General features: G+C 33.7%; 1 protein-coding gene across 14 annotated transcripts in view; it reads left to right on the top strand.

The window, feature by feature from the left end:
• MYCBP2 (MYC binding protein 2) overlaps window positions 1-20,225 on the top strand; it is a 273,950-nt gene that overhangs the window by 226,936 nt on the left and 26,789 nt on the right. For 12 of the 14 annotated variants that reach the window (XM_079138891.1, XM_079138894.1, XM_079138900.1 and 9 more), the window contains 10 exons: window positions 891-1,058; window positions 8,473-8,630; window positions 9,700-9,899; window positions 11,090-11,239; window positions 14,183-14,343; window positions 15,371-15,527; window positions 15,709-15,933; window positions 18,104-18,169; window positions 19,497-19,736; window positions 20,001-20,099. In XM_079138891.1, coding sequence (XP_078995017.1) covers window positions 891-1,058; window positions 8,473-8,630; window positions 9,700-9,899; window positions 11,090-11,239; window positions 14,183-14,343; window positions 15,371-15,527; window positions 15,709-15,933; window positions 18,104-18,169; window positions 19,497-19,736; window positions 20,001-20,099 — 1,624 coding nt within the window. The remainder of the gene's footprint in view (window positions 1-890; window positions 1,059-8,472; window positions 8,631-9,699; window positions 9,900-11,089; window positions 11,240-14,182; window positions 14,344-15,370; window positions 15,528-15,708; window positions 15,934-18,103; window positions 18,170-19,496; window positions 19,737-20,000; window positions 20,100-20,225) is intronic. The other 2 variants (XM_079138897.1, XM_079138896.1) reach the window with 1 other exon arrangement.

Below are 20,225 nucleotides of genomic sequence, written 5' to 3' on the forward strand. Positions count from 1 at the left end.
AAACAGGGAACTATGTGAAGGGTTTGCAATTAAGAAAAAGTCACTTGAGAAATGTGAAAACTAATATGGAAATTGGAAAAAAGGGCATAAACAAAGATGGAGAGACTTGTTAATAGTGTATTGCTTGGACTTGATGTGCAGCCTGTACGGTCATGCATTATATACGGACACTCTGAAACAGTCTTTCATATTTCAAATTCAGATTTCCTTTGTCACTGAAAGATGAAAATTTCTAGATATTGCCTCTGCAGTTGGCTTGGCAACCAATAAAGAATGAATTAATTTTAAAAATGTAAAAATTCTAATATAGCATAATTATATATTTTATATTTTTAACTCTCTGGGGATTGGACATCTCTTAACCCATGGAACATTTCACATACCTAATATTTTTCAAATTTGACTCATGTATATTTCTGCCCCCCAGAGCTACTACATGTATTTCCAATAGTCCATGCAAGAAATTATATGAACCTGCGCTATGGCATTGATGATAGGGAATGAGAAGAGAGAATGGTTGTGAGGGGAAACCTAGCTTCATAGGCCTAGTGACTAGTGATGGTTGAGGACTGAGCCTGTTATGACACAGAGACATTCTAACCTAAGCACCTGGATGGTTGATGGGATTATTCTCCAAATACTAAAAGATGGAAATGTTCTTAAAAGAAAATGAGTTCAATTTTGGTTTCGAAGTGTTTGTTTTACCTGGCATATCTATATGTAAAATTATCAGATTTTATTACCTTCTGCTACGTCTGTTGATTCTTTTAATACTTCGCCTTTAATTGTAGATATAGATATTCTACTTTGCCTTTTACAAAGGAGATTTAAAATGAAGAGGATCTGTATTGCCATCATACTCTTAAGTTCTTGTGTTTGATTTAATACAGGCATCATCATGAAAATTTTGTGGGCTATCAAGATGACAACCTATTCCAGGATGAAATGAGATATCTGCGTTCAACATCTGTACCTGCCCCTTACATATCAGTAACTCCTGATGCAAGTCCTAATGTATTTGAAGAGCCAGAGAGCAATATGAAGTCTATGCCCCCAAGGTATTTTAGTTCTCTCCTCTCTCTTGAATAGCCAGGGTTTGGTGGAAGGAAGACTTTGAACTAGAAAAGAATGTTCTAGAAGTTTTTAATACAACCTTCTGTTTTAGGAGGGACAATGAGTCACTGTGGAGCAGTATGAAAAATCATGCATATATGAATAAAGTAAGGTCCTTGATAGGAGAGGCAGACTAGCTGGAGAGAAAGATCAACTAATGATGTAGTAAAAGATTACATTATAAGGTGTCATATCATTTAGTGCTATAGTTAGCAAAGTAGGGAAAAGTAGGCAGTACTCAGTCACCTCATAGGATAAGTGGCACTGAAAATAAATCTTAAAATTTCTTGCTTTCAATGGCTCCTTGCTTAGGTGTGGTAGTATCAAAGCAAAGTGCTTCTTGAAAAATGAGTAGAAGCATGTCACTATAGTACTCAAGAAAATCAAATACCACTGAAACTATTTTAAAGAGGAACAATGTGACAAAAATGCAGAAATAGTCTCACAGCATCAGTTGAGAAGCAGATAAATTTAATTGAATACTTCAAATAGGTGTATGGAATTGAATTATGTTGATAGTAGTTATGGAAAAAGAGGAATAAGGAGATATTTTGTAGAAAAACAATGTGACTTGATTAACTGGATATTAAGAAAGATAAAATTAAGACATCAGGATTTCAGTTATGTATAGCTGGACATATCACTGGAAAGGAAAATATTTGCTACAGGAAGAGAGAACATACTAGATAAGATATATGCCACTGTGTTAATACTATGTAGCCATAATAATCATAAGCTGAAATAATAGATACTATAATAAGCATGATCAAATTTATATGCCCAATGAGTATTTTTCATTAAAAGTACTTGCAACTTTGGCCCTCATCTGTGTGGATTACTCCTCAGTTTTTTTGGAACTGCTCTTGACATTTTCTCCAAAGAGCATAGTGCAGGCCTTTTTATCTATAAAGGAGATAACTTTTTTTTTTTTTTTTATTGTAAACAAATGGGATACATGTTGTTTCTCTGTTTGTACATGGCGTAAAGGCATACCATTTGTGTAATCATAAATTTACATAGAGTAATGTTGTTTGATTCATTCTGTTATTTTTTCCCTTCCCCCCACCCCTCCCACCCCTCTTTACCCTCTATATAATACTTCCTTCCTCCATACTTGCCCCCCCTCCCTAACCCTAACTCTAACCCTAACACTAACCCTTCCCTCCCCCCCATTATGTGGAGATAACTTTTCAAAAGAGTAATAAACCAGTTTAAGACTAGTCTAATAAGTGTGATTCATTGAGTTATTATTTGTCTTTCAGTTCAAGTAACATGAACTTCTAGGTAAAGATACTGAAACAAAACTTTATCAAGAATTTTCCATTCCATGTATCCCAAAAGTTTTTAAATTAAAAACAACAAAGAAAAAAAATTTACCAGCTCCATTTACACAAGTTGCCATAAATTTCCAGAAGTATTGACCATTGATAAGTAACAGAAGATACTAAGAAGCCAAATACCTTCCCATTTAGAGAAAAGTGGATTAAGGAGATGAATGGAAATTCTAGGAAATGGTCAAGTTGGAATCTTCCGGTGTAGAATCCCCTAATATCATCTCTAGAATCACAACAAAAATGAGAAATTTTCTAGGGAGTTCCTTTTTTCACAACTACACCTCAAAGAAGATAAACGATCTATAATCACAGGGGATGCTATCACAGAATAATCCCTAAAATAGAATATTAAAGTCTCAAATTATCAGTAGGAGGGAATAAAAACAGGTGTCAAGTACAGTGGGAAAGGAAGTACAGGGAAATCCATACATACTTTATCCAAAGAAAGTGAAGAACTAAGTAAGAGCTGCCCATTTTAAGCATAAGCAAAATGAAAATAAGTAGAATGTCATTCAGAAATCTGGTGATAAACTTCTATTCAGCAAAAGAAGAAAATTATTATAAGTACTCTGAGACAGTGAAAAACTTGATAATGACATAAGTGTAATAAAACATAAGCTCAGATGTGAAAATGAAATGAAAAGCAGAATCAGGTAAGAAGATACATTGCAGAGCTAAGAGAACAGACTCAAGATCAAATTAAAGTTATATAAAACTAAGAAATTAATTAGAAATGTTTGTAACAGCAAAGTGAGTTATCAGTGGAATGATTCGAGATAATCACAATGAGTAAAGAAGAAAGGACAAATTATAGCAATTAGAGTAGAAATAACAGGTACAAACAGAATAATCCAATTATGAGAATAACTGATATCTTTGAAATAGAAAACCCAACTAATACAATAGAATGTTTATCTAAAGCTTTAATATAAAAAGAACTTCTTTTAAAAGTACTGAATTAGATTAGGAAAATTTTACTACTTGTTATGATAAGAAATATCTTAAGTTACTAAAACTAAAACTCCAGTGGGGGCAGAATTTTCCAAGTATCTAAACAAAAGGAAAGTTAGACTGAAAACAGACTTTTGTATCATAACTTTGAATGAAAGGGTGTTTCTAAACTCTATATTTTACTATTTTTTACAAAAGCACTATTCACAGAATCTAATCAATATGAATTTGATTGATTATAAATGAGTCAAATGTTAATGAAAAGCATGTTTTAAAGACTATACAGTGTATAATAAAAATAAGATTGCACCAGAGCACATAAGTGTAATGTTCACAAATCCTAAAGCACAGAAACTATGACCCAAGTATTTTATATCCAACAGGGTTGAGACATTATCAGACATACAGTGACCTTTGAGCTATTCTTGAAAAAATATCTTGACAACTCTCAAACTATTAAAGATGATGAACAGTGAATCCATTAAATTGGTGGTTCTCAACTGGGGGTTATTTTTGCCTCCCAGCTAGCATCTGACAATGTTTAGAAACATTTTTGTTTGCCACAGCTGAGCTAGTTCAACTAGTAAGTAGAAGCCAGTGTGGCTAAAGACAATAGTCCTTAGAACAAGGAATTACCTGACCTAGTGTACTGGGTTGTGTTATTGATGAGTTCCTCCTTAAGGTTTTGTTTTGGCGTTTGAATTTTTTCACAAGCATTATCATTTTTATAACAACAAGTCATCTTTTTAAAATTGAGTAATGCCTCTTTTTAAGTTGATAAACTGCCTCTGAAAGCAGGATAGTAAATCCATATGTAAAATGAAGTACATTAATGAATCCCACACAGTCATTTTGGAACAAAACAGCCAGACTACCATCCAGGCACATTTATCCCAGATGGTTATGTGCAGCATTTATACTCTATTTATTTATTTTTTTAAATTTATTTTTATTGTAAACAAATGGGATACATGTTGTTTCAGTTTGTACATGGAGTAACAGCATACCATTTGCATATTCATATATTTACATAGAGTAATGATGTTTGATTCATTCCGTCATTTTTTTCCTTCCCCCCCACCCCTCCCACCTCTCTTTTCCCTCTATACAGTCCCTCCTTCCTCCATCCTTGTCCCCCTCCCACCCCCCATTAAGTGTCATCATCTGCTTATCAGTGATATCATTCCTCTTTTGGATTTTTGAGATTGGCTTATCTCACTTAACACGATATTCTCCAATTTCATCCATTTGCCTGCAAATGCCATAATTTTATTATTCTTTATACCTGAGTAATATTCCATTGTATATATATACCACAGTTTCTTTATCCATTCATCAATTGAAGGGCATCGAGGTTGGTTCCATAGTCTGGCTATTGTGAATTGAGCCGCTGTGAACATTGATGTGGCTGTATCTCTGTACTGTGCTGATTTTAAGTCCTTTGAGTATAGGCCGAAGAGTGGGATAGCTGGGTCAAATGGTAGGTCCATTCCAAGTTTTCTAAGGAATCTCCACACTGCTTTCCAGAGTGGCTGCACTAATTTGCAGCCCCACCAGCAATGTATGAGTGTACCTTTTTCCCCACATCCTCTCCAACACCTATTGTTGCTTGTATTCTTGATAATTGCCATTCTAATTGGGGTGAGATGGAATCTTAGGGTAGTTTTGATTTGCATTTCTCTTATTACTAAAGATGGTGAACATTTTTTCATATATCTGTTGATTGCTTGTACATCTTCTTCTGTGAAGTGTCTGTTCATTTCCTTAGCCCATTTGTTGATTGTATTATTTGTATTCTTGGTGTAGAGTTTTTTGAGTTCTTTATACATTCGGGACATTAGCGCTCTATCTGAAGTATGATTGGCAAAGATATTCTCCCACTCTGTAGAGAAAGCTATTTAGTTTGAATCTATCCCAGGTATGATTCTTGCTTTTATTTCTTGTGCTATGGGAGTCCTGTTAAGGAAGTCTGATCCTAAGCCAACAAGGTGAAGATTTGGACCTACTTTTTCTTCTATAAGATGCAGGGTCTCTGGTCTGATTTCAAGGTCCTTGATCCATTGTGAGTTGAGTTTTGTGCAGGATGAGAGATAGGGGTTTAGTTTCATTCTGTTGCATATGGATTTCCAGTTTTCCCAGCACCATTTGTTGAAGAGGCTATCTTTTCTCCATTGCATATTTTTGGCCCCTTTGTCTAGTATGAGAAAATTGTATTTATTTGGGTTTGTGTCCATATCCTCTATTCTGTACCATTGATCTACCTGTCTATTTTGGTGCCAATACCATGCTGTTTTTGTTACTATTGCTTTGTAGTATAGTTGAAGTTCGGGTATTGCGATGCCCCGTTTCATTCTTCCTGCTAAAGATTGCTTTAGCTATTCTGGGTTTCTTATTCTTCCAGATGAATTTCATGATTGCTTGCTCTATTTCTGTGAGGTACGTCATTGGGATTTTAATTGGAATTGCATTGAATCTGTATAGCACTTTTGGTAGTATGGCCATTTTGACAATATTAATTCTGCCTATCCAAGAACATGGGAGATCTTTCCATCTTCTAAGGTCTTCCTCAATTTCTTTTTTCAGTGTTTTGTAGTTTTCATTGTAGAGATCTTTTACCTCTTTGGTTAGATTGATACCCAAGTATTTTATTTTTTTTGAGGCTATTGCAAATGGAGTTGTTTTCCTCATTTCCCTTTCAGCTGTTTTGTCGCTTGCATGTAAAAATGCTTTAGATTTATGCGTGTTGATTTTATAGCCTGCTATTTTGCTGAATTCATTGATGAGGTCTAGAAGTTTTCTGGAGGAGGTTTTTGGATCCTCTAAATGTAGAATCATGTCATCCGCAAATAGTGACAGCTTAAGTTCCTCTTTTCCTATTTGTATCCCTTTAATTTCTTTAGTCTGCCTAATTGCTCTGCCTAGAGTTTCAAGGACAATGTTGAATAGAAGTGGTGAAAGAGGACATCCCTGTCTTTTTCCCGTTTTTAAAGGGAATGGTTTCAGTTTTTTTCCATTAAGAATGATGTTGGCCATGGACTTAACATAAATAGCCTTTACAATGTTCAGGTATGTTCCTACTATCCCTATTTTTTCTAGTGTTTTGAGCATGAAGGGGTGTTGTATTTTGTCAAATGCTTTTTCTGTGTCAATTGAAATAACCATATGATTCTTATCCTTAAGTCTATTGATATGATGGATTACATTTATTGATTTACGAATGTTGAACCATCCTTGCATTCCAGGAATGAACCCCACTTGATCGTGGTGCACAATTTTCTTAATATGTTTTTGGATATGGTTTGCCAATATTTTGTTAAGGATCTTTGCATCTATATTCATCAAGGATATTGGTCTAAAATTTTCTTTCCTTGATGTGTCTTTTCCTGGTTTGGGTATGAGGGTGATATTAGCTTCATAGAATGAGTTCGGTAGGGTACCCTCCTTTTCTATTTCCTGGAATACATTGAGAAGTATTGGAATGAGTTCTTTGAAGGTCTTGTAGAACTAGGCCGAGAATCCGTCTGTTCCTGGGCTTTTCTTGGATGGTAGATTTTTAATGGCTTCTTCTATTTCATTGTTTGGTATTGATCTGTTTAAATCGTGTATGTCCTCCTGGTTCAGTTTGGAAGGAGCATATGTCTCTAGAAATTTGTCAATGTCTTCGGTACTTTCTATTTTGTTGGAATACAGATTTTCAAAGTAGCTTCTCATTATGTTCTGTATCTCAGTGGTGTTTGTCGTGATATTTCCTTTTGCATCATGTATTTTAGTAATTTGAGTCTTCTCTCTCCTTCTCTTTGTTAGTGTGGCTAAGGGTTTGTCTATTTTGTTTACTTTCTCAAAGAACCAACTTTTTGTTATGTCAATTTTTTGAATAGTTTCTTTTGCTTCAATTTCATTGATTTCGGCTCTGATTTTAATTATTTCCTGTCTATACTCTATTTAAAACAAGAATTATATCAGCTCAGAGAGATGGCGTATAAATAAACCACCCAGGAAGTTAGCCACTTCTTAGAAAATATATAAACTTGCTGGCAGTGGTCGCATATGCCTATAAGCCCAGTGACTCTGGAAGCTGAGGCAAGAGGATTCCAAGTTTAAGGTTAGTTTCAGCAACTTAGCAAGGCCCTATCTCAAAATAAAAAATAAAAAAGAGCCAAGGGTGTGACTCAATGGTTAAGCACACCAAAAAAAAAAAAAAAAGAAAAGAAAATATATAAGCTAACTGAGGGATATAGGATTTCACACCTGGGCTTAAAAAAATGGAAATAAAACAACTCCAGAACTAAAGGTGAGCAAAAATGTCCCAATTTGAAGTCAGGAGACAGAAAAAAAACAAGCATATGAAAGAATAGCTTATAGATTTGTGCTTGAAAAATCAGAAAGGGAAAATAGTTTTCTTTTTCAAAAAAAAAAATAAAACTCCAGTAAAGTTATACAGTCCTCTAAATAAAGTTGTATTTTAATTTTACTATAATCAATATCAAAGCTATCAGTTACTTAAGCCTGAATGAAAATCATTTAGTTCTTATGGAGAATGTAGGTATAATAGAATGCTAATACCAAAAATCCATGTTACGTCTCATTACACTTTGATATAGCCATGCTTTTAAGGACTTTGGGTAGCACTTCCCAAGAGTGAGAAACCTAATAGAACACTCAAGTACCAAAAGAAAAATGAACCAAGTTTCTATTTTATGAGAATTCTACATGAACATAACCATTTTCTTTCTATTCAGTGCTATGTCTGCTTGTTTTCCCAGAGTATATTGTCGTATAAGTTCCACCCCAGTGTTTTTGATTATAAACAGAATTAGGATATTTGGTACCTTTTTTTCTTTTTCATTTAAAATGCAAAGTTATTTTAGAAAATCAAAAACTTTATGATGCAGTTCTGAGATCAAAATGTTACTGTATTTGAAAAGATCAAATTATGATTTAGAGAGAGATCAAGTTGTCTTTGAGTTTGTTTCTTCACACGAAATTCAGATTCCAATATTTGACTACACTATTGTAAAAGAAGTATAGTTACACTTCACTTTTTATCCTAACTGTGCTCTTGATATATCTGCAGTTTGGAAACCAGTCCCATAACTGACACTGATCTAGCAAAGAGAACTGTCTTCCAAAGATCATACTCAGTTGTTGCTTCTGAATATGATAAACAACACTCCATTTTGCCTGCACGAGTTAAAGCCATTCCTAGAAGAAGAGTTAACAGTGGAGACACTGGTAGGTATAAAGATAAAAAGGAAATTGATTCAACTACTGAAAGTAAAAGAAAATTATTTTCTTTGCAAATGATTTTTTAAATGTACTATATGAAGGGAGCAAATTGATTAATTTCTAATTTGGCAAGGACAATCCTTCTGTGTGACTAGGCCATAACTGTGCCCCTCTAAGTTTTACTTCTCAGTTGGAACAAACATCCAAAGATCATTCAGTGATTATTCAAGAATAAATTAACCTTACCATCTTTCTTGTAAAATATCTAAGCCAACTATTATTGCTACCATTATCTCCTCTACCAAGCTTCAGTGAACTAGCAGTTCCTATAGCGTACAATTCATGGCTACCTCCCCACCCCCATAGAAACTTACAGCTCTTAAAGTTACCATTACTCTTAGTAGATTAAAAAAGAAAAAGGGAAAAAAAAAAAAAGAAATCTTGGAGATATCAAAAAAAAAAAAAGTTATATATTCTGGACCAGTTGCTATCATCAGCAGCCTCAAATTAGGGCTGCCTAAAAAATACTGAAATCTAAGAGAAAAGGATATTATAGTGATAATTTATCAGGTAAACCACTTATAAAAATGAAGATTTGAAATTAAAATAATAGGTAGATAATTGTGTGTCTTACTGTTGAAGATCTTCACGAAAAATATTTTTGGAATCCCTCAATGATTTATAGGTTTGTTAATAAATATTTTGGAACTTCTATTGAGATACCTTTGTTATAAAGCAGTCTTTTAGAAAATTGTAGAGATGATATGTAGATTCCACTTAGGGTAAATATAAATGACTTAGCTTTTAGAGTGTTTTAGAGAGCATGCACTTTGGATTCAGCTCTGGTTTCAAAACTCACCTCTATAACTAAAGAGCTGTATAACTCTAGGAAAGTATGATATTTAAACTTTCAGGCCTCAGTTTTCTTTTTCAGTGGAATTATAATATTTATGATTTATGTCATGTCCTTTAAAAACACTGTAAAGTGAATAAGCTAGATATTATTTTCAGTATTAAATATATTAATCAAATGCACCAGCTATGAAAATGAATAATTTTTTTTTTTTTTTAACAGAAGTTGGTTCTTCCCTCTTGAGGCATCCATCACCTGAGCTTTCCCGGCTAATCTCAGCCCATAGCTCTCTTTCCAAAGGAGAACGAAATTTCCAGTGGCCAGTTTTAGCCTTTGTTATACAGCATCATGATCTAGAAGGTCTTGAAATAGCAATGAAACAGGCGTTAAGGAAATCTGCTTGTCGAGTTTTTGCTATGGAGGTATGAATATATTAATGAAGTTAGTGATTCACAGATCAAACAAATCACATGATAATTCTGTATTTAATGGTGCCCTTTTTTAAAACCAAGTCAATTGCATCAAATTAAAAGCCATTTGAAAAGCCTATTGAAAATATCAAGGGCTGGGGTTGTGGCTCAGTGGTAAAGTATTTGCCTTAGCATGTGTGAGGCACTGGGTTTGATCCTCAGCACCACATATAAATAAATGAATAAAATAAAGGTCTATCAACATCAAAAAAAATTTAAAAAAAAAGAAAATATCAAGTGTTCACATCAAAACTAAACTCTAAAGTTTTATGTATATAATTTAATTTAGAATTCTGTATTTAAATACTCTAAAGAACTTTATTTCTTTATTACTTTATTATCTGAATCCTGAGATTATCCTTTTATAATAAATTTTTTGTATTCAAAATATCATTTCACTAAGATTGAATGACTGAATAATCATACAAAAAGAATGAGAAGTAGGACTTTTGAGTTATAATTTTAGCAATAACTGCTTACCCAAATCTCCATTTTCTGGAATGATAAGATTACTATGTATCTCAGGCCTGAATGTAGTAAATCTTCCTTTATTGTAAGTGTAATGAGTAATTTGATACTTCATTGATGGGAATGATATGAATATATTTAAGTAAAATGGTAGCTTATGTAGAATTTGAGAAATATTTCATTTTAATCCTAAACACAAATTAGAAAAAAATGTGCTTGAGTAAATTAACATTAAGAAGTATTTCATATGTGTATAGCCATAGAAATGAAAATTTGTACATCATTTGTATACAGTAAATCAAAATACAGTCTTTAGGGCTGGGGAGATAGCTCAGCTGGTAGAGTGCTTGCCTCGCAAGCACAAGGCCCTGAGTTCGATCCCCAATACCACAAAAAAAAAAAAAAATGCAGTCTTTAAAAAAAATGCCTCAGGTGGGGGGAAAAAAAGAAGTATTTCATATATATTTCCTCTATTATATTTTTTAAACTAAGACCAAAATTATTGGCTATTTCAAGCTAAGTATGCTTTTAGTGAAACCAAGGTCAGATTTTCTATCATCTGACCTTGAAGCATGTAGTCCATGAAGGTACTTCATTTCTGAGTAAGAAAAGTCCTACATTTTATAACTCATACCTTTTCTTTTTGTCCTGGACTCATTTGATCATTTATTCAGGCATTCAATTGGCTTCTGTGTAATGTCATCCAAACAACTTCTCTCCATGATATTCTGTGGCATTTTGTGGCTTCACTGACTCCTGCTCCAGTAGAACCAGAGGAAGAAGAAGATGAAGAAAATAAAACAAATAAAGAAAATGCAGAACAAGTGAGATTTTGTTTTTATTTTCTGTATTTTTATAGAATACTTTAAGATAGTTTCATAATTTATATGCAAGCATTCTCGGATTATCTAACCTGAAAAAGTATAAAACATTTCAATGCTATGGGAAAAATATTAACAATACTTAGTGAAAGTTTTCTTTCTAGCAAAGATGCTGACAGTCACATCTCCTTGCTCATTGAATACCAGTATCATAAAGCAATCAACTGGAAGATGCATACTACTATGGTACAATATATGATAGGTAAAAAGAACAACACTATTACATAGAGGATCAATAGCTAGGAAGACATTTATGTTCTAACTCAGTCACAGAAGTGAGTGTGATGAACTTTTCTGACACGCAATTGAAACCCCAGAAAGACCATGCCAGAGGACAATGAACCACATCATAGTATTAAGGGCAATGCCTGAAGTCAAGGACACAAATCCCAGGCCAACCAAGTTGAATGCTAGCCCTTGGCAGAATCTGGATGGCCTACTATCACCCTGAAAGAACAAAATACAACAGTTTTTACAAAGAAATTACAAACCACAACTTTTATAATGTATAATCAATACACATTATTAAAGGAGGCAAAAAATGACCATCTTTTATTTAGCTCATTGACATAGTTCAAAAAGTTTGATGAGCTCACATTGGCAATAAGATGGAGAGACAAGCACACTTTATGGTGGAGTAATAGCCTCTTGGAAAATGGTTTGGCAAAAATCTAGACAAAACTGGCATTAAAACTGATGCACTGGGGCAGGGGGTGTGGCTCAGCGGCAGAGCACTTGCCTAGCATGTGAGAGGCACTGGGTTCGGTTCTCGGCAACATCTAAAAATAAAGGTACTATGTCCATCTATAACTAAAAATACTTTTTAAAAATGATGTAGTAATTCTACTTCTTTGAGTTTTTCCTGTTGTGCATGCATATGTGAAATAGTAAATATACAAGTTGATTCTTTACAGAATTTTTTATAAAAGTAAAATATTGAAAACAAACCTAAATGACTGTTGTGAAATAGAAAAGCAAAAGACTTAAAATGAACCTAAATGTGAAGTAGACCAGTGAAATAAACTGATATTTTTCATTCATTGGAGGGCTATTCAGCAAGATAATATATGTTATTACATATATAATATGTAATGATCTCTAAGGTAAATTATAAACTGTTTAAAAAGAAGATGAAAGTACAGAACAATATGCTTAGAATACTGCCATTTATATAAATAATACTTAGAGACCAGACAAGAATATGGTATCCTGTGCTAGGAATTAGAAATGTAGAGAGCAGCTAGGTGACTGAGTTATCAGGATCAGGAGACTTACTTTTTATGTTATTTTTTATACCTTTCAAGTGTTTTATTATTATGTATATTACCTGCTCAAAAGACTTGGATCATGGTAAGTAGTCTGTAATAGTAGCCACTTACTTTATTAGGCAGATACGTTTCAGTTCAGCAAGTGTAAGGTACTTTGTGCAGAGTTATTAGAAATAACTAAAATAACAATCACTACTTTCCAAGGACTTCAATGACCTTAGTGTAATATAAATGTGACATACTCCTTATAAAAGTAAGTACTTCATTAGAAACTTTTATATGAATTACAAAGGAAGAAGAGGCTACTACTTCTGTTTAAGTGGAATGAGGTGCATTACTCTTAAGTACATACCTCAAAATAGAATTTTGACTGTGGTGAGTACAGGATTCTCCAAAAGGAAAAAATAACCATGAGCAAAGACTGAAGTATAAGTGTAAGTTCTATAAATATGAATCTGATTGAGAATTTGATGAAAAGAAAGACATGTTTTCTCAGTTAATTGAATGAACTTAGAGATTTTATGTCATCTAAACAAGACCTTTTTTTAATTATTGAGTGGTTATTTTTTTTAACTTAATCACCATAGTTTTTCCCAAAATCTCTTTAAAAAGCAAGTGCCAGACCTATTAAAACAAGAAAAACTTTGGTGGTTCATAGTCCAGTTCTAGTTGTTAGACATTTTTGGCTTGCATGTGTAGTTAAAAAAATGCCTTTTAAAATAGAATGTCTCACTTCTTATACAATAATTAGTTGGTAAGCTTTTTTTTTAATTTCAACCTTAGAAGGATACAGGAGTATTTGAATACCCTCTCTTAGTTAAAGTGAAGTGCCTCACACTGGGCAGGCATTCACAGATAGCATCCATTGGCACGAGCTGGTGAGTTCTGCACTCCAAGCCTGAGTCCTGTAATGCCTCCAGCCCCTCCCCCAGTACACATATGCTCTCCTTCTCCCCATGGACTCCAGGTTGGGACCTGTAGCTGTGCGCTTCATTCACCCCCTGTTTTAAAATATATTTATTGCTCTGTGAGGCTCCAGTTTTAACTAATTTCCTTTCTTTGGGAATTTGAAGTACTCTATTACTTTTCCATTATAAATGTTATTCTAAATAATATTGAAAGACCTGACTGACATTTAAATGGGAAATGAAATCCAATCTGTTTCTCTTTCCAAGCTCTGATCCTCCTGCCCCAAAGGACCATTTTTATCTACTTCACATAAAAATCTCATAAAAATGTCATGTGAACTAGTGGTGACCTCAACTTCTAACATGTTATTTTCTCATGTATAAATATATACACAAAACATTTATGCATATATACACATGTACATACATAAATGTATGTGTGTGTACACATGCATACACATATAAATTCATTCTAATAATAGATTTATGAATACCCTAGAATTGGTGTATATATATATATATATGCTATTTATTCATTTGCTGACTTTTTGAGCAATCTTAATACCTTTTCCCTAGAAATATTACTGATATAATTAGGTTAATCTTATTTATATGTATGGGGTATAGTTTAAGTACACATAATGTTCTTTTGTGAAGAAAGTTTCTTAGAGCGTACAAACTGATAAATTTACTTTCAATTTCTATTTTAGGAGAAAGATACAAGAGTATGTGAACATCCACTCTCAGATATAGTGATTGCGGGCGAAGCTGCTCATCCATTACCACATACATTTCACCGTTTACTTCAGACAATCTCTGATCTTATGATGTCTCTCCCCAGTGGTAGTTCATTGCAGCAAATGGCCCTAAGGTAATTTTGTATAGATGTGTTCTAGGTACTATGGGAGAAGACATTTTATGAAGTATTCAAAGTACTGAATGCTTGAAAAACATCTTTAAATGGTAAGATTTCTAAGAATTCCTATATTATATTAAATAATGCCTCCCTCCTTCCTATCCTAATTTAGAATTGTCCTTTTCTTAGCTCATACTGTTTGTCCTTCTGTAAAATGTGAATAATGTACTTCTTAGTGCTATAAATGATTGTTGAAACAATCTCCCTCACTTTTTCCCTTTCCTATATCTTAGATCATTTTAAAGTCACCAACAGGAAGAAAAATGAAATCTCATTGACAAAACCAAAATAGAGTTTTGACTTGAAAAGAATATCAAGAAAAATGAATCCCAATTATATTTAGTCAATTTTAAAACTACCCTAATGTTAAATTGGAATCTGTTGAAAGTTTGCATTACTTTTACATTGTGAACCTCATTATTAGGTCCACACCCTGGAGTACAGATATAAATAAATCCTCCATTGGTTTATATAACAAATAAGTTAATGGAATGATTGGACTTCTTACATTCCTAATTTAAAACCAATGGAAGAGTGCGAATTTTTTATCATCATACAATTTTTAAAGTGCAAGATGTATTATGCATTAATGAATTGTATGGAATTATAACACAAATAAATTTAAGAAGCTGTTATAGTTGGTGTAACACTTGTCTGTACAACAGACCCATTACTTTTCTTGCTTTTATCACTTTGATCATCACATCTTAAATTTCTATATTTAAAATGACTGAACTTCCCCTAGGACTTATCTTATTCCAAAGAAATTACCTTTCTCAAAAACAGCCAGTAGTAATGATTCATTCCCTTACATTTGAAATTCGTTTTTACTAGCACATTAAGATTTTTTGAGATTTAAGCTACAGATCAAAGTAACTACTCCAGAAGTTCCTTAGATATTCCTAGAAAATAATTATTTCATATATCACTTATGTATTTATATTGCTTATTTATTTATATTGTTTATATGTTGCCTTTTTAGATGCTGGAGTCTCAAATTCAAACAATCTGATCATCAGTTCCTCCATCAAAGCAATGTCTTTCATCACATTAACAATATTTTGTCAAAATCAGATGATGGAGATAGTGAAGAGAGTTTTAGCATCAGTATACAGTCTGGCTTTGAAGCTATGAGTCAGGTCAGTCATTCAACAGTTTCCTATTTGCTGTCCTATAGTTAATAGTCAACAGTGGATTACAGGAAAAACTGTACTCAAATAATTTGATTCTATCTTACATTATTTATTATTACATATATGTTTTCTCATCAGGAAAGATCTCTTTTTGACTATTATGAATAGTTATATTTGTCTCTGATAGGAATTATGCATAGTTATGTGCTTAAAGGACTTAACCAGCATTGTTGACATAAAAACATCAAGCCGACCTGCCATGATTGGAAGTTTGACAGATGGTTCCACAGAAACCTTTTGGGAATCAGGAGATGAAGATAAAAACAAAACTAAGAACATCACTATCAACTGTGTGAAAGGAATCAATGCACGCTATGTATCTGTACATGTAGACAATTCTCGGGACCTTGGGGTAAGAAAGGGAACTTAACTTACGGCTCATTAGTTCTTTTCAGACTACCAATAATCTTGCACTCATTTCTGAGTTTAACAGAAAGATTTATCACTTGAGACTTCAAATAAATCTTAAATATAAAAACAGGTTAATGTGACTGGGAACACTATGGACTATCAGTCTTAAAAAGAGGTCTGATTACAATATGCCATGGCTACAGCTAAGCCAAATAAAAATCTCTTTTATAATTTTCTTCTTCCATGACTTTGTTTTTTATTTCATTTTGGTTTGGTTTGGGGTTTTTTGGCAGTACTGGGGATTTAAGCAAGGGGTACTTAACCTTGAAGCTACATCCTCAGCCCTTTTTATTTTTTTACCTTGAGACAGTGTCTCCCTAAATTGTCCAGGCTGGCCTCTCAAACTTGCTTCAGCCTCTCCATTCACTGGGATTACAGGCATATGCCACTGTGCCCAGTTTCAAGACTCAGTAGAGAAATCCTCTCTGGGTAACTTCACTACAAAAATAATTCTTTTCTCTACCTGGTTCTTATTTATAAGTACAGCACTAATGGTACTGAATATACTTTGACCTGTACTTATCATAAAGTAGCTTCAAGTTTCTACTTCTAAACCTTAGTCCTCATGGGAGGGAGTTCCTCAACTAAAACAGTCATGATTTATAGTCTCTCTAGTTGTAGTATATCTAACATATTTCAACTGAATTGAACATTCTTTCATAAAAGGTACTGAACAAAGGAAAAGAGTCTAATTTACTTGAGCCAAGAAAATAGCACCATCTTCTGGACTACCATTCTTCTACCCTCATTCTTGGAGAAGGATACTTGTTGGAAATTTTTTCCCTTGCAATAGATGTGACTTGATGGTTTTCATAAATCTCCTTGGACCATTGCCAAGTAGTTTCCATCTATTCACATATTTCCTTTCCCAGGAAGAATCAGAAATGGTGGAGAATGGGGCTCAGATAAACTGGAGGTAAAGCCCACCACGGCAGTCCAGCGTGCAATCAGAACATCCCCAGCAACCTCTAACCTCCTGTACATCCCTGCATATTAGTTCAGTCTCTGGTGTTGAATAAGAAAATGGAACTTAGTTAATATATTATGAGCTTATTTGCTCTTCTGATTAAGAACTTCAACTGGTACAACTACTTTATCTTATGGGAAAGTTGTGCCATAAATCAGAACATTTTTCTGGCTAGAACTCATTGCTCAGTACAAAGTTATCTTTGACTCATGGAACATTTTACGCCAGAACATACTCTCCCTCAGAACAATGATTACCATCAGTTTGACTTTTTTTCTTTTCTAACAGGAAACAGTCATAACAATATTCATTTTACACGTGTCTAGTATGTAAGCTGACATCTACTTTTCTTTTAAGAGACTACTTCTATGTTATATATCATCTTTGAACCTTGGACCTTGAGCCTGAGTTCCCCCAAACTGCCCACTGAAGTGCCTAATCCAGAGCATTTGTTGATTTGAGTTGCATCAGCCTATAACATTCACAGTTCACAGCTCTTCAAGGAATTAAAATATTAATCTATTTGTGGATGTGCATTGTATAAGACTTATTCAATCTTAAGATCTGTCATTCTAGTGCCTTTTGTGACTCATTTTCAGTATTTAAAAGCATTGAATTTATAATGTTTGATATTTATTTTTTGTGTAAAATGTTGCCTTTCCTAATATGGCAAGTATCTTGAGAGGATAGAACCCACTGTTCTCAAGTATCCTTCTTCAAGGTTGTAAAGCAGGCATTGTGGCACTTACAAAGTGTTTCTTAGTTATCATCCTTTCTTCCTTTTACTTCCCAAATTATTGAGAATATAGCAACAAGAATGGGACGTGAGTGACAAGCAGAATTATTGAAAGGCTCCATGAAGTTACAGAATTGGAATGTTTAAAATTTGGATAAAGAGAGGTAATGACCAACTGTGAGAGTAAATCAAGAAAGGCTGAAATGTGACATTTAAGATAGAGTCCATGAGAAGACTAGAACTATAGAAATAATAGTTAATTGGATAGATAGTGTGTTTTTATAACAATAAAACCATTAGGACGGACCATTAAAACAGGCAGAAGGCTTGATTTGGTTGGTTGGTTATGAGAAATTGTAAATTCTGAGGCAGGAATATAGCTTAACTATTTTGAATTTTCTCTTTTAGAATAAAGTTACTTCAATGACCTTCTTAACTGGCAAAGCAGTAGAAGATTTGTGCAGAATAAAGCAGGTAATTGCAATTTTGTCAATAAACATTTTGTTACCTAGGGAGAAATTTCTTCTCCACCTGTACTGTTGAGTTCCAGTTTGAGCACATTACCAAAGTATTGTAGAAAATCCTCTAACACTTTATTGACACCTGGTCTATATGTGGGAGCAGTAACAGCTGTCCCTAGGCTCGATATCTCCTAATTACTACCGTAAGTATTCCCCAGTCATGAGTGATTATATTGGGCCTGCAGTCTTCCACTCTTGACTTTCCTACAGACTCAGGTACCTTAAAAATAATCAGAGATCTGATTCATAATTAGCACCCTAATTCACCTGTACTTTGGGTTAAAACAGGTTATTATGGTCTATTCTAAAAAAAATCTACCACTTATACCACTGCAGCCATATCCGGGTTGCAAGTCACTGTAGAAACCAATTCTACAAACAAAGTTAAGCTTTGTCTGGACATGCCTAGGATTGTGCACAAACTCCTTTAAATTGTTCTTCGGGGATTACTTTATCTCCCAAAAATTGACCAGTTTTTTTTTGTTTGTTTGTTTGTTGGTTGGTTGGTTGGTTGGTTGGTTGGTTTTTTCAAATAATTGAAAGAATTGAGATTTCAGATGAAATAAATAATACATTTTGTTCAAATTATAAAAAATTTAGGAAAATAAGTTTACTGAATGAGATAGTTTTTGTTTACACATAGTAAACAAAATAGAAGATGGGCATTATCAATTAAGGCAACAATTTAAATCATGTAGAAATTCCCAGATCATTTCTTGGTTATCAGATACCATATGAACAACTTCAATTTCATTAAAGAAACAGTGTCAAAAACCATTTCACAGCATATTGATATTTAATCTTTGAAAATGGTTACATTCTCAGTGATATAAGAAATCACAAGTGTGCAGTTACATATTAAACAGTTGTCTTCAAAATAAAGTAACAGCACACTGAAAATACTTACCATTTAACAGGAAGTAGAGAGCTTCATTGTTGATCCTGTTCCTATAGGTAAAAGTACTGTCATATAAATTGTTGCTGATGGTTTCACTCAAATAACTTGTGCAGGTGAGCCTCATGGTAGTAGGCCTGAATCTTAATTCTCAATTCCATCACTTACTGAGGATCTCTCAACCTGTGTTAATCACATTTTCCTTTTCTGTAAGATAGCTCCTATAAATAACACTACTTATCCTCACAAAATTTAAATGAGAAATAACCATCATGCTTTGTGAAGTTGTTTGTTATTTGAGCTTGCTGTTACTAATGTTAAGTCTAGGACAGTGATAAAAGTGATTCAGCTGTATCAGGTTTCTGTCCTTTTTCTACTTGACCAGGTCGATCTGGACTCCAGGCACATTGGTTGGGTAACAAGTGAACTTCCAGGAGGAGATAATCATATCATCAAAATTGAATTAAAGGGTCCAGAAAATACACTAAGAGTTCGACAAGTAAAAGTCCTAGGTTGGAAAGATGGTGAAAGCACAAAAATTGCTGGCCAGATTTCAGCCAGTGTGGCCCAGCAAAGGAACTGTGAAGCTGAGACTCTGCGAGTATTCAGACTTATTACATCTCAAGTGAGTGTCCTTACTATACACTCTAGCACAGCATAAATTGACATGATACACTTTGAGAGTGTAACAAAATATTTTGTAAAACACATATCTGGCTACTAATTGGCCCATTTTTCCTCTCTTTACACTTCATCTATGTTGAATGTTATGTTGTAATTTTGAAAGTCATGGTATGTACAGCAAGAATAACATATTATACAACCTGCAGAGTCAGCTGATGAATCCTCCACCTTTCACAGTGGTAATTCTTGCCATTCTTTCTCGCAGGTATTTGGAAAGCTCATCTCTGGAGATGCTGAACCTACACCAGAACAAGAGGAAAAAGCACTCTTGTCATCACCTGAAGGAGAAGAAAAAGTATACAATGTATTTATTTGTATTCTAAAAATTCGTTTCCCTTTTTCATTTTTCTTTTATTCAGATAAATAATCCATGTGTTGCTTTATACTTAATAGATATGGTTTACATGCCATTTAAATTATTTTTATTTTA

This window comes from Sciurus vulgaris (genome assembly GCF_902686455.1).
Source record: "Sciurus vulgaris genome assembly, chromosome: 4".
NCBI classification, from domain to species: Eukaryota; Metazoa; Chordata; class Mammalia; order Rodentia; family Sciuridae; genus Sciurus; species Sciurus vulgaris.